Consider the following 15322-nt stretch of genomic DNA (forward strand, 5'->3'; position numbering starts at 1 on the left):
GTCACTATATGTTTATGAATATTTTAATTATTCAAAAACATTTGGCATATTATAAACATGTATATTATTATTTTTTTAACTTTAGAGACATTCATTACCAAGTGAAAATAAGGTGAAGTTATTTATTGTAACTTCAAGAATATTCTCTAGAATCTTTCAAAAGATTATTACAGAGAATTTTACATCTATAAAAACAACTGGAGAATATTCAAGAGAATAACAAGAATATATTCTCACGTTATTTAAATAAAATAGTCACCTTTCAAAGAATATTCTCCAGTATTATTCTCAAGTTATTTATAATAGTAGTCCTTCCAGAGAATATTCATGAATGTTCTCCTAGATGACAACATTCTCCTAAAGATTAGTCTCAAGAATTTTACTTCTCTAGGTACAACAGAAATGGCGACATGATCACAGAAAAAGATTGCTACCACAGGGAGTCCCACATTAAGAGAGTCCACCATCTCTTTCTTGTACAGATGCCGTCCTGGTCTCAGACCAAACAACCAGAAGGGCTTTGGAAGCTGCTCAGACCTCGGTTTGTAGATTCACCCTCAGAGAGACGTGCCCATTGGCAGCAACGTGCACAATTCAGGGTGAAGTTGATATCTCCACCTTTGAAGGAAACGAAGCAAGAGCAAAGCTATCATATGTTGCCCGACTTTGGTCACTGGATGATCATAGAATGAAGAAACTCTTCATCCACTCTTTCTACTGCCTCCAAAGTACATTCTGGTGGCCTAAGACTAATTTCCTTGGGAAAAAATATAATACACCAGTGCTACAAAACATCCAGCAACTTGTTCGAAAGATGAGAACATCGATTCACAAGAAGGCCCATGAATTGTGGAGACAAGAAGTTCTACAGAAATCATCACTAAACTACTATTCCAGGAAGTTGGCCTATTTCCTGGGAGAGCACGTATGACAGATCTCTTGCAGCAACACTTTACTTCAAGGCTCGAAGTCACTCACTGGACACAAACCACCGTCTTGCTAAGTTCATTTCGAACATGAATGTCACATGCTCTCCCTGCAGGATGAGCAAGGAAACAATAGAACATGTCCTATTACACTGCTGAATTCCCACACCGCAGAATGTACCTAGACAAGCCTCCCGATGCAGACGAGTGAGTTGCCCTTAGGCTTGGTCTAAACATAAGACCATCTGAAAGGGAAAAAATCATGAATGACACAAAAGCACTGCTATGCAGTAGCATAGCAGAAAGAGCCATCTGCGATGAGAAGAGGCTGCAGTGCTAGCGGTTATAAAGGCAACCTTGCCCTCTGTAGGGTTAGCGCACCAACCGCTCCGTAAGTAAAAAAAAGCTGTTCAGAATTGACAATAAATTGTAGGTCTCGGTCTAATTAGCCCTTGTGTGCAGAAAATGACTATGGTACAACAAAAATGATCAAACTTCAGTTTAGAAAAAAAAGAGTAAAAAGAAGTGCAAACTTCCTATCAATTATGTTTTGTTCATTGAGCTCAGCTCATGAGGAACTCGCTTATCACTTGTGTCTAGAAACTCAAATAGTGGGTGCTTAATTTCTCTGCAATGATCTTTGCAGTTTGACGAGGGATAAACTTCACTGGTGACAGCAGTTAATCATCGTTAAGCTGCAGGGGATAGGAGGAGGCAAAAAAATAATTGCAGAGAAATTTAAAAAGTTTTACCAGTAACATTCAAACCGAATGTAATGGATGAAGTAATTTACAGGGAAAACTAAATTGTGATGCACTGCATCTAGCTGGGAACACAACTAGATAGGGCTAGGCCTATGTAATAAATGTGTGTCTGTTCATGAAGTGGGAAAATACAATTTCCAAAAAGTAAGGCCCTCCTTACACGTGTAAACTAAAATCGAACCCGAGTTGCCTCAACTTGAGAGTTGAGTTGCCCGTTTTCCCTCACACGGTGCTACTAAAAAAATATTCAAAGCCCGGGAAATTGAGTAAAACCAGCAGTCTATAGTTCTCCTTCTTATCTTCCGGTACTATCTTGTTAACCGGGATAGGAAAAATCGAAATTTATTTATATTTAAATAAAAATCATTACAAAGAAATAAGTAAAATAGTTTCTATTCTAAAAGTGAAATTACTACAGAATTTTGGTTCACAGGTAAATACGCAATTTCTTTATTCAAAATGATATCATTTTGAAATGAAAATAAAATGGTAAAAAATTATACAATTTTTTAGTATAATTTCATTTGCTTTGAGTGATCTCAATGGAAAAAAAATTGCAATAAAATGGCTGTTTTTCCTCAATAAGTATGCCTCTCGGGTACGTATACGTTGGATTGATTATTATATAAGTTTATTGTTTATTAGTTAAATATTGTCACATAGGATTTTGAGTAGTTCCATTAGATGAAACAGCGAAAGCTACGGTTCCAAGAGACAAAAAATAAACTGTAGGCAAAACTAGAGACAAACATGAATTGTTTACGTTTAAGGGAATGATTTCCCTGAATACTCCCACACACAGATGTGCATGTACGTGACCTAGATTACAGACATTCCAAGCAAAGGGTAAAATCAGGGAACATCCCTACAGAACACGTGCTTGTTTTGGTACATGTGAAAGTAGACGGTATTTTGAAAATTTCTAGAGGTGCTTACCCAGGGCCGTCTTTTAAGAGCATCATGGTCCCCCGAGCCATGTATTTTTTTTTTTCTGAGGCCCTACTTGGCAAATTCACTTGGTTACTCCTGAAATTTTTTTACCAGATCTAATTTTCGTGATGCCCATCTTCTTTTGAAATGCCCAGGGGGAGGGCGTGCCTGAGTGGGCTCATGTGTTTACCACAGACCCGTCATCTGGGGGCTATTGCCGCCGCCCCCCCCGGACTTTCAAAAATACACTAGAAATGGTAAATATATATACAGTGAGTATGTGTTCTTTGCCCCCCCCCCTCTCCCGGAAAAAGTTGAAATGACAGGCCTGGTTTACTATTTCATTCTCTGGCGTCATAACCAGGGGTGCTCAAGCACCTCTGGTTATAACACCATTTGGTAATTTGTGGTAATTTGTGGCATGGATCTGAGCACCCTTAGAATTGATTCAGAAATTGAAGTTTTCGATATAAAACTAAATACGAGCACCCACAGTTTCGAAACAATTCCGACGCCCCTGATTTTATTATAATTTCAAAATAATACCAATTTAAATAAAGAAATCGTGTATTTACCCGTGCGCTGAAATTCTGTCGAAATTTCATTATATCCTTTCAAAACTGATAATTATAATTATATATACTCTGGATTAGTTTTAAATTTACTCGAATGACAAAAATATGAAGGAATGCTAGAGGCGGTTTGTTGGTTTCTTCAACAAAAGTTGGCAGCGACTAGCATGCCAGTTGCCAAGTGACTGAGTCACATTCGATAGTCGCCAATACACCAATTTCCTCATGTGAGAGCGTCTAGAGTGATATACATACTCGTCTTCAGGAAACGGTTTCTTTTATAAGTTGCCAGACTTTAGTTTCCCCATGTGAGGAAGGCCTAAGAGCTCAAAAGACTAAATTACTTGTTGTCTTTCACCATATTACACATGGATATATGAGTCTGAATTTTCCAGGTCATTTTACTGGTGTGATGTCCATCTTCATCAATATTGCAATAACGTTAGTAATTTGCAGTACTTTTTCTTTACGCTACATATAGGTATGGGAAACTAAGTCTTATTTCAATGAATAACCAAGATATTCACTTTATAAAACAAGCGAGCTCCATAGAAAGACATATTGAGAAAAAATCTTTGAACAGCTTTTCTGTAAAATTTTCCTTTTGTAACATGGTGCCCTTTACCTCTAGCATACAGATATATTTAGTAAAATAATGAATCGTATAAGATCAATTTGTGTAATTTAAAATTATCCTCAATTTTATTTTCAACTAAAAGCACTGGGTGTATATTTAAAACTGAAATGAATATTTGAAACTGAAGGCGCTAATTTTAAAATTATGAGCTCAATTGTATGGAATTTTAAGAAAAGCCAATCTGAATGAGCATGAAGAAACCAGCCAATCACAACAATCTACAAGTATATCAAGTGGAGCTGGAAAAGTTGATGAGAGCACCTCACTGGCACTCTGTAGTACCACACTCGCCTCTGAAGATGTGTGCTACAGCTGAGAGAGAAACGTCAAAAGAAATAGCAGACCACAGTCTAACAGTAAGTCCTTATTCTCAATAAAATGATATTGAAATATTCAATAAACATAATGCAGATGAGAAACATTTAAAAACTCTAGAAAATTTACAAAAAACTTTTTTCTTCATTTATAAATCTTGAACATTTGATTTGAATCACGTTTCAATCCAAAATATCAAGTTTTACTTGGGCACATTTTCTTTTTCCTGGGAGGGTGTATTCATTTTTGCTCAGAAAATACAAAAAAGGTTTTGAAAATATTAGTTTTACAATGTAGTCTTATGTCAACTTGGAAAAAAAAAGTGCCAGATTAGTCTAAAAATGTGCCAAGAAATAAGAGACTTACCTACAGTAATGTACTTGTATCTCTGGCCTTAGCCTGAAGAAATCGCGTCTTTTTTACTTACAAGCAGGGCTGACAAATCCCAGGCACCAGGTCCCCACAGCGACTAAAAAAATGAGATAGGCGCCTAAATTTTATGTATGATTATTGAATAGAGGTCTGAGGACAACACAAGATTTTCGGAATTTATATTAGCATATCTCTCAATTTGGAAAGGTGAGGGAGGTCAACAAGTTATGAAAGGGTGAAAAAAATATTATTTTGGACTATTTTTTTAAGAAACAAATTCTTGACTTCTACAAAATTGGGCTATTGGCCAAATTATTTTGCGATTTGTCAAGCCCTGCTTACAAGTACAGATGTTTTTGAGCAAAGAAGAAAAAAAAAGATTTTACCTCTTAAAAATATCCTCTATTTTTCCGATAACTAAATTTTAGTTGATTTGGATACAAAAAAAACCTGCTTTCAATATAGCTTTTGATGATACTTACCTCAGCCATCTACTTTTCATGGAACAGTTATAGTAACTCTTTTTTGGCAATGTTTTGTTTTCGCAAGGGAATAAGGATCATACAAAATCACCAAAGGCAAAAAGAGGATGTCACATAAAAAAACAGATGAAAGCAGAGAGAACAATGTTCTAGACTGAATGCAGAATCTAGCAGCGTTTTAAATCATTCGTGGTCCAAGACCACTGATTAACTCCTTAAGTTTCTTTTTCTTCCATTAGGGCTATTGTCCAAAAACAAACATATTTTTTGATAAATAATTTTGTATTCAATCAGATCTATGAATTCAAATCAGCAGTCAAGACTGTTACACATACTGAATTTATTGATTTATGATGATATCAAGAAAATTACATTTTTACTTGAAGTTGGCTTTTGCAGAACTCGAACAGTGTTCGGACAAAAAACTGTTAAGTGGTTAAACAATCTGATCACTGAGAAAAAATCGTGATGTTCCACGGGATAGCAAGAAACTTTGTCCCCAACTAGAAAACTGGGGCCCAAATATTTTTGATTAGCCAATCTCCGGCAAAGAACAGAGATGGCATTGACGCGCTATAACACACCAAATACCCAGAATTTCGGAAAAGGACACGTAAAAATTTTGTTCAAGCGTCCTTAGGGATGCTGTCTTTCCTAGTTCTACGAAGAAAAAGCAGAGAAAAACCTTCAAAATTTTTCCATGTATCATGATCGCGCAACCTTGAAAAAATGGTTTTACTACTTTGTACACTTGTATCGATATATATGCGGGTTGTTGACAAATAAGATGAGGGATATCCAGTTGGTTCCCTGAATGAGAGGCTGTGAAGTTGTCAAATTTTTGAGTTTTTATTCTCCTGCCGAAAATTACGGTACTTTCGTGGCTATCTGCTGTCATTCAAGGACAGTGTCTATAAGGCTTAAATTCACCTTGTTCCTAGAATATTGCGCATGCGAATTTTTTTTAATTGTAAAGGATCGGAACTCCAGTTCAAATTGTAAAACTTTCCCAAGATCGTGGAAAAAAACCGATTCTATAAAAACTGGACCTTGAATATTGGCAGTTTTGTCATCAAGCTGCTATGTGGTAGTCGCCGCTGTGGTGGTCGAGTGGTTATAGTGACGGACTCGCGATGCGAGAATTTGGGTTCGAACCCCACAGTGGTGGTCGGCTGAAGTTGGTTTTCTGTGGTTCCAACTTCAAGGCGCGAATGCAAGCCGATCTCCCCGTTAAAAAGTCTCGCCACAGAGAGCAACAGGCCTACAACGTTACAAATATTCAATCATTACACTTCACTCACAATTTGAAGTATAGATGGCAGCACTGAAATATCATACACAACACTAGCTATTACTCAGACTGTTAGGTGCACTCACTTTGATCCAGACTCTGCCACGAAGCTGGGCTGGAAGACATCTCGGCAACGGGATAAGTCCGGTGGCAGAGACCCTGGCGTTCATTGCTATGTGGTAGTCACCGTTTCACATCGCGAAAATCAAGGCTGTGTACGCAGAGTTGGCTTTTGGAGGAGCACAAGGATCTAATACTTCACGGAAAGTTTGGGTCACTAACACTCAAAAACAATTTTAAATTAACAGTATAAAAGAAATTATTTTATTCCAATATTTTAATTCTCTACAAATTTTTTTTTTTTTTAATTTTTGATCTGGGGGGGGGGGGAAGGCCCCCTTATAACCCCCTAAAATTTTGCTTTTGGTGAAAATCCGGTTTTGGAACCTGCGATTGCGCAATGGTAATCGGCTAAAAATGTGGTTTTCAAATTTTGAGTTGGCTATTCCTTTCAAAAAAAACTTCTAGCTGCCACAGCGATCACACAGACCTACAACACAAATATGTATACATTAAACTTCAAATGCACGCATTGCCAGTTTGGAGGATAGATGCAGGGCTGCAACTAGGGGGTGGGGAGGGACAGATGAGTCTAGTATCCCAGGCTCTAGACTAGAAAAGGGGGCATCAAATTCACCCTTTATAACTGCTGCTTCTACATCACATGGGTGTGCCAAAATGTGTGCTTGCCCCCGTTTGAGAAAGTATCTATTTCAGCACTAGATAGATGGCACCACCTACTGAACACAAAACATGCCAAATGCTAGGTGCACACACACACATAAGCACACTGTTAAGTTTCTCCAACACAAATCTCTGACATAGCTCTCATATTCAGGTGTGAAAATATGTAGTGACAGACATATATAAATGGCGACAGATCAGAATGGTGGACCATCAGGGAAGGAAAATAAAATCATTTTACCAGGAAAAGCAAAGTATGACTGGGAATCAGAAGATAAGTGTCTGAGAGAGGAGAGAATCTAATTTGCTTTAAATTTTATCAGAAGATATTGAAAGCGCTAAGATTTTTTTAACGAAATGTAAAATCAATCAGAAGGGAATTTATAGATTGATTTATCAGCAAATATATACATGTGTGCCTCCAACTGTTAATTAAAGTGGATCCTGCTTTTAACGTTTTCCAAAAACCATCATAAAAACATTGTAAATAGGAAAACACTTTAAACGGGAAACCTTAATGAGAATTAGTTATTGTTAGGACCATGAAAATAAGTTGTACCAAGTGGAAAAAAGTTCTAAATGGGAGAAACGTTTTAAGAGGGATCAACTGATATTTTTGTTTTAGATTTATTACATATGCAGAATTCCATACGTTAAATTCTCAATGCTAATGAGCTTCTTTGCGAGCTTTTCTTACTAGTAAACAATGAAAGTAAATGAACCTTTGGATAGAACACATGTTTTTAGAAATGAATTAATACTCGATTCACAGATACCTCCTTCTCCTACCCAGAACATGGCCCACCGCTGTCTCAACGAAAAAATATAAGCAGGTGATTAAAGACCTGGGGCATGCTGGAAGAAAATTCATAGAGATACCAGTGAATTATGGGGGCCTTAATTTTTTTCAAGATAAATTTTTTTTGAGAAAGACCCACTTTCACTCAATAAGGACCCTGATTTTTCAAATAACATGGGTCACGGGACCCAGGTAAATTAGAGTACAGTGGCATCTCTGAAAGAACATTATCAGGGTTTGTGTGGTTCCCCTCCCCAGCGCTGTAACTAGGGTATGGGATCTGGTGGCAATGCCTTGGACCAAGGGCATGAATTTACTTTTTTTCGTTAAAAATGAGGTTAATTTTACATAAGCATAAGCCAGCAGCAACTTTTTTTTGAACCAAAATTGGCAACCTTGATAGCCGATACAGTGTTTTCTAGTTTTGGCAACCCTTTATGGAACCACATTAATCAACCACATATTTTGTTAATTCAATTGTTTGTGTATAATTTTTGCACATATTTCAATTGATTATCAGACATTACCGCATATAAGCTTGATTTCGTGTAATTGATTTTCTTGTGCAATTGGACGGCTTTTATATAAAAGGAACCAAACGTCATTTTTAACATTTTTGAGATATACAATAGGGTGGAATGAAAAAAAAAAATTCGACATTGTAATAGAATTTAAAATATGTCTTCAAGTGAAGAAATGCCATTCCAAATTTTTTTCAAACTTCTTGAGGTTCCTCATCGCCCCTGAAGTTTTACGCACGTGTGGAATTCTGTAACATGACACCGCGGCAGAGGCTTTCCTATTCCCCGAACACGTGATTCATTCAGTGACCTCAATGTTTTCCCTTGTTTTCAGTATTCATTTGCAATCTTACCCCTTAACTGAGAGGGTGTATAGCAATCAAAATGATGACCAGAGGTTTTTATTGTTGTGAAATTTTAGGAAATCCCCTAAAGAGTGGGATTCTCGGGTCTCGCCCACCTATGACAATGTTAAGCTTAGTTATTTGCTGACTCAACACAATATGAAGGCACAACAATCAAGAAAAGATCCAGCTATTGCAGACATTCTTGAAATTATCGTGCCAAAGATAAAAATACTTAGAAAATTCCTACGGTTTCTCACCAACGGATATGCAAAATTTTCAAAGACTTTTACTATAAATACAAGAATCTTTAGAAAAATATGAAAGCAAGGAAAGATTCTCAAACTTTCAAGTTGAACTTGAAATCTTTTCAGTGCGAAGCACAGAAATTGTTCGACATTGCAGCATGCACTTTAAGTGTGACAAGTTGAGAAAGGTCCCAAATTTAGAGCGAGATTTCTTGCAAGATCAAAGAAGTACAGGCAAGATGGTCATTGGTCGAGTAGATGTCCTAACAACAAAGAAATTGAAAAAAATGAACAAAAGAAAATGAAAATGGTATCCCGTTTGAAGTCATCTCAACTACTAGTTCATCAACCACTGAAAACTCATCTATATCCAACGAGTCTGAGGAAAGTAATCTATATGAGCCAAAACAGTTTACCGTTGAAGTTAGCATTTCCATCTACCAGTACTGAAGCTGGTCTATCAATCGATGCCGAAGCAAGTACTTCATTTGCTTTTGAAGTTCTACCATCATCCTCTCAGATGAGAACTAAATTACCAAATGTTCCTCTTGCTTGTGATAGAACTGGTGTGTCTGATCGATCAGCTTCAATTATTATGAATGCTGTGCTGGAAAATGTTGGGTTATTGATGAAAAAGAAGCCAAATATGACAATAGACCGGATGAAAATAGGGCGTGAAAGAGCATCGCAGAGTTCTTTTGCAAGATAAAATTCCTAGAACAAAATGTGCAAGAAATGTATTTTGATGGTCGAAAAGAAAAAACCTTAGCTAATGTTACAACTTCAAGAGAGCAGTAGAGCCAGGGATATAAAGTCATCAATCCTAGACTTTTTGAAGGAAGATTTTGATATGAAAGAATTGATGGTGATCGGATGCGACGGAACTGTTACCAATACTGGTTATAAAAATGGTGTTATCAAATTAATAGAGAAAGAAATAGACCATCCCTTGCAATGGCTTATTTATTTTTTTTCACTTTAATGAGTTACCTCTAAGGGATCTTGTGAAGCATCTAGATCAGTGATTCCCAACATGGGAGTTAACACCCCCTGGGGGGCAGTAAAAACTATGGGTATAACATGGGATACTATGGATTAGATTCTGTTGGGGGCGATGGGAGAAAAAACTTCTACGTCCACCCACACACACAGAATTTATTGCTCTCATTACTCTCAGATGAGAATCTCATTTACAAAAAACTGGGAATCAAGAAAATTCTGAAAATTAGAAATGAAGGATTATCAGAAGCAGAAATCCTTACATTCTATGTTCCGAAAATAAACTTTTCTGCTATGCAATATTCGGAACTAATTACATGGGATCAAGTGCGAGTGACTTAACCACCTATTATAAAAATCAGGAAATGGACCCACAAAAATAATCTGAACCTGATTTTCCATCTATACCGAATTTTCCGTGTCACACACAAGCAGTTGAACGGTGCGTAACTGAAACATCTCTTGCTGTATCAACAACCGAGAGTCGTGAATGCTTCATTCAAGCCAGAATAAAATCAAGGAACTTACTCTTCCATTGTTTGAAAAAAAAAACGGATTATTTTGCAAAAAATGAACTGTAATAACAGTGTGATAACAGAGAAAGCAATAGAGGTATTCTCCTGACACATATATCGTCAAACTATGTTTTTTTAAAATTTGGAACATGGTTATAGTTCTGTCCCCCCCCCCAAAAAAAAGGGTTTATTTTCATCTCCCTCTATCAATCATTATATTCGGAGTGCTTGAAAAATTCTCCTTTCAACTGCCATGACCGCTGCAAATAAGCAAATACGCTTGTCAGTTGGAACTCTTAACTTGTATTTCTCTGGGTTCATATATATATTCAGTTTTGCCTCATGTACTGAATAACTTTTAAATTAAGTGTTTTTCCTTTTTTTAGAGAATGGTTTTTAAAAATCATCAACTTTGTTTATGTTTAAAAAGATTTTTATAATGTGTAGGCCTACTTAGAAAAGTCTTTTTGCTCGACCTTTAGGGTCTGTGAGGAACCTCAAGATATTAAAATATTTTCCTAGATTTTGGTATAACTTCTTAAAACCTTGAAAGGCATCTTTTTAATACCAAGGCAACATCAATTTCCAAAAAAAGTGAAAAAACACCCTGTCTCGTTCCACCCTAATATACAGGCATCTGAACTATTGAAAGGGGTGGGATTTTTTTTATTTAAATAGAACTAAGAGTAGGCTGTGATGCAGTCTGTGTGCACTTGAACCAACTACCAAACTGAAGAGATAACTGAATCAAAGATAACTTTAAATAGCTTTTTCTCAGTTTTGATTTAATGGTGCTTGGTTCCTTTTGTATAAAAGCCGTCCAATTGCATATGTTCTTTGGCGGCCATCTTGAATTGACCTTTTTCATCAATTTGAAACTTTTTTCTCATAAAAAAGGAATTATATCATTTATGTTTTAAGTTTGATTTCAAAATATGAGTAACCAAATACTTACGACCAGGTGATTTCTTACAAGTATCTAGATAGCTCTGTGGATCAGCCTTGAACTTTAATCCCTCTTTCTGGCATAACAAGGTCAAATCTTCAAGAGATTGAAGACACCTCACAATTGGCACATTGGTAGAAATATTTTTCCTGGCGATTGTCATTTCAAAATCACCATTATGAGGCTGTTTTGCTGCAAGCACTTCATCAGATTTATCAAATGATTCCACATTTGTTTCTTTTTTATCATCTTGAAGATGACTATTGTACTGTGAATGTGTTACAGGATATTCATTTTTATTTTCATCGTCTATTTTTCTTTCTGATGGATAAAATTTCTCAGCTTCATCTTCCCTGTAGCTCAATTGTTGTTGAAAATCATTATCAGATGCTCTATATCCATATTTGTATAGTAAATAGCTGGATTCATTTCCCCACATTTTTTCATTTGTGTGACATCCCATACATAGTCTACTCGTTTTACCTTCATCGCAATCATCCACTTCAGAGTCATCGTTACTATTAACTCCTCTGAGTCCCTGTTCCATGACTAAAGAAAATTTGAAGTTTTTTGAATGTTTTTCAAAATCTTTCATAATAGCAACACTATTTTCGTTATCCATTTCACCATTTTCTTCCAAATATTTCGCGAAACCTGAATAGCAATCATTATATTCTGAACGATTAGCTTCATCCGTACCTGAATTTGCTCTACTAGCATAGTAAGTAATTGGTTGCAATTCTCCCAGAGGTGCAACTGGCCATTCTTCAGAGATTTTGAGTTTCTTGTACTTGCTGGGACTCGTAACAGCTGGGGTATCTGTGATCGGTCTCACGACCATAGAATCTGATCGTCTTTTGTACAAAGTAGATTCCCTAGGAAGCAGGGGTTCTGCATCTGGGGTCAAAACCATGGAACTCTTCACACTCTCGTACTTAGTGGTTTCCTCAGCAGCTGGGCAATCTTGGATTGGCCTCAAAGTCATAGAACCTGTTTCACAATCAGATGAATGACCTATCACTATGTCTGAATCGTCGTGGAGACTCAAAACTGCGGTATCGAACTCCCTTGTATTTGCAGCATTTTTCTCTGGTACGTACCAACGATCTTCGTTTAGAGGCAAAGGTGTTTCATTATCCTTTTGATGTGCATGCCAATAATCTCTGAATAGAGCGATTGTAGGTCGACCATTCCGTAGATGTTTAAACAACTGACACTCTCTCTTAATTGAATTTATGGAATCATCAGAGTCTGAAAAAAGAGGACAACCATCCCGCCAAAGTTTGAAGCGAAACAAAATCCGAAAAATCGCATTTATTTCAGCATCACTGACCGTGTATGTTTCGGAACCTTCTTCGTTGGTGGACATTTCATACATCATTTGGAGACATTCACTGACAATGTCCCTTTGGGGACCTTCGTTGACCGCGTACATTTGGGAACCTTCGTTGAGCGTGTACATCATTTGGGGACCTTCGTTGACCGCGTCCATTTGGGGACCTTCGTTGACCGCGTCAATTTGGGGACCTTCGTTGACCGCGTCAATTTGGGGACCTTCGTTGACCGCGTCAATTTGGGGACCTTCGTTGACCGCGTCCATTTGGGGACCTCCGTTGACCGTGTCCATTTCGGGACCTGCGTTTACCATCTGCATCATTTGGAGAACTTCATCCATCGTGTACATTTCGGGATCTTCTTCATTAGTGTTTTCCGTTTCATTGTCGGGCGCATGCGAATTTTCCGCTAACGGTTTTGTCGCGGCTTTTAAAAAAGCGTCGATTTTCATCTGAGTACCCGGACCCTTATTCTCTGACATTCTTTCGGATTTTTCATACAAAAACCTTCGATATTCTAATACTCTACTCACTTTCAAAACAAATCAAGCTGTTTGCATTCAGTATTTTCCCGCCAACGTGCTGTTTGTTACTTTATTATAACCTCGAATCAAGACATTCAACGCCATTTCAAAATACGTTTTTGAGATAGATAGATTTAGATGGAGTAACTTCCTGTCAGTAACGACTGACGTCAATGCATACCAATGGTTGGAAGTAGAGTACCCATAAATAACCTGACTATATGTCGTCGAGAAAAATACGGGCAATAGGTGATTATTGTCAAAAATGATGCTTTAGGTCAGTGACTCCAACGTGGGCGTTGAGGCCCCCCTCCGGGGGAGATGGAATGTTCCGGGGGACGGTAGAAGCTACGGGTAAAACATAGGATTCTATGGGTTAGATGCGGGTGGGGGGGGGGGGAGGCGATAGGACAAAAAAAGTTGGGAGACTGGCAACGGTTGGTGAAAAGTGGGTAATTTAAGTATCACGTCAGTATCGATGGGGGAAGCGGGAGAGGGGTTTCCGATTTGCTGACTTTTGATGAAACGGGGAGAGGGAGATTGGATGATGCTTACGTCATCAACCACCCTTTGTGAAAATATGAAATATTCTTAATTGCATCTTATTCCGTGCACCAAAAACGGAAAAACCTTTCGATAGTTATTGGCCACACCTGAACTAACATTCTCCCTATTGATAAGTCCCCCTACAGAGCCACTTTAGTGATCTCTAAATGTTTCACGGATCCTTCAACTGTTCTGGAAATGCATCCGGGCCGCTTAAGTGCTCTAGAACTGTGCCACGCATCACTCAAGTGATCCGTAATTATGCCGCGGATCACTTAAGTAATCCGGAAATGTTCCGCGGGTAACTTGAGTGATGCAGAACCGCACTGGGAGGCCACTTAAGTGCTCTAAAATTGTGCCACATTTCACTCAAGGGATCTCTAAATGTGCCACGGATCGTTTAAGTGTTCTGGAACTGTGTCGCGGGTTACTTATGTGATCTTTGAATGTGAAAGTGATCTTTGAGGCCTACTTCAGTGATCTGAAAATGTGCCATGGGCCACTTAAATGCTCTGGAATTGTGCCACGGATCATTTAAGCGATTTGTAAATGTGCTACTTAGTTTATTTTTACGAAATTGGGTTTGAGGGGGGCAAGCCACATCAGATAACCTTCATGGGCCACATTTTGTCAAGGGTTTACAGTGTATGTAGGCTGACCATATTTCCTCAAGAGAAATACGGGACATTGGGATTCAAAATACGGGAAAATACGGGTCATCGCCAATTATTGCCAAAAATGACGCCAAAACCGAACAAAGTCGCCAAATATTGTTGAAATAATGGAGAAATCACAATGACGGGAAATGCAGCATTACTGCTAATTGCAGTGGATTAAAATGAATTCCACGAAAAAAAAATTTCACTAAGACAAATGTGGGAGATTCATTTATAGTTGTAGTTATCATAATATAATTTATAACTTGAAAATAATTTCAATCTTTGACTTCAATAAAGAATAAAAATTCAAGTAGGCTTCGTGCAAAATACGGGACACTTTTGCTAAAAAGTCGGGACAGCCAAAAAAACAGAAAATACCGGGACTGTCCCGGGAAATACGGGACGTATGGTCACCCTAAGTGTATGGCTTAAAGGGTGGGTCGCAATTAATTTCTTAAACAGAAATTTTTAGTTCTTACCGTTCAAATAGCATTGAAATTAACAGAAATCGATTATAATAACATAAAGGTATTTTCTTTCGAAATTTTAGTTTTTTAAAAATGTTTTTTACATTAAAAAAGTTTTTCCGTCCGGGGGGAGGCACACGAGGCCCCCCCCCCATACGTTTTTTTATCCTACCAATATGCATTAGGAACTAGGGGGCAGTGCTGACAAGAGGGGGGAAGGGGTCAAAACTGACTAAAAATTTTCTGACGTAATAATAACAGTAATAAGTAATGCTGCTTGAACGGCCCCAAAGCAGTATACAACGAGTCTACTGTAACCCCGCGAAGGAGAAAGGGAAATAAAAAAAGTTTTTTTTCACTGCTCACCTGTCCCCCCCCCCCCCATCC

General features: G+C 37.7%; 1 protein-coding gene across 1 annotated transcript in view; it reads right to left on the reverse strand.

The window, feature by feature from the left end:
- LOC149085539 (uncharacterized) overlaps window positions 1-13393 on the reverse strand; it is a 78091-nt gene extending 64698 nt beyond the window's left edge. The window contains exon 1 of the mRNA XM_089233605.1: window positions 11415-13393. Coding sequence (XP_089089731.1) covers window positions 11415-13221 — 1807 coding nt within the window. The 5' untranslated portion in view covers window positions 13222-13393. The remainder of the gene's footprint in view (window positions 1-11414) is intronic.
- Window positions 13394-15322: the final 1929 nt, after the last annotated feature.

Source organism: Pholcus phalangioides, unplaced genomic scaffold (genome assembly GCF_987345545.1).
Source record: "Pholcus phalangioides strain wild (caught in Gottingen) unplaced genomic scaffold, Ppha-v1.0 ptg000007l_1, whole genome shotgun sequence".
Lineage (NCBI taxonomy): Eukaryota > Metazoa > Arthropoda > Arachnida > Araneae > Pholcidae > Pholcus > Pholcus phalangioides.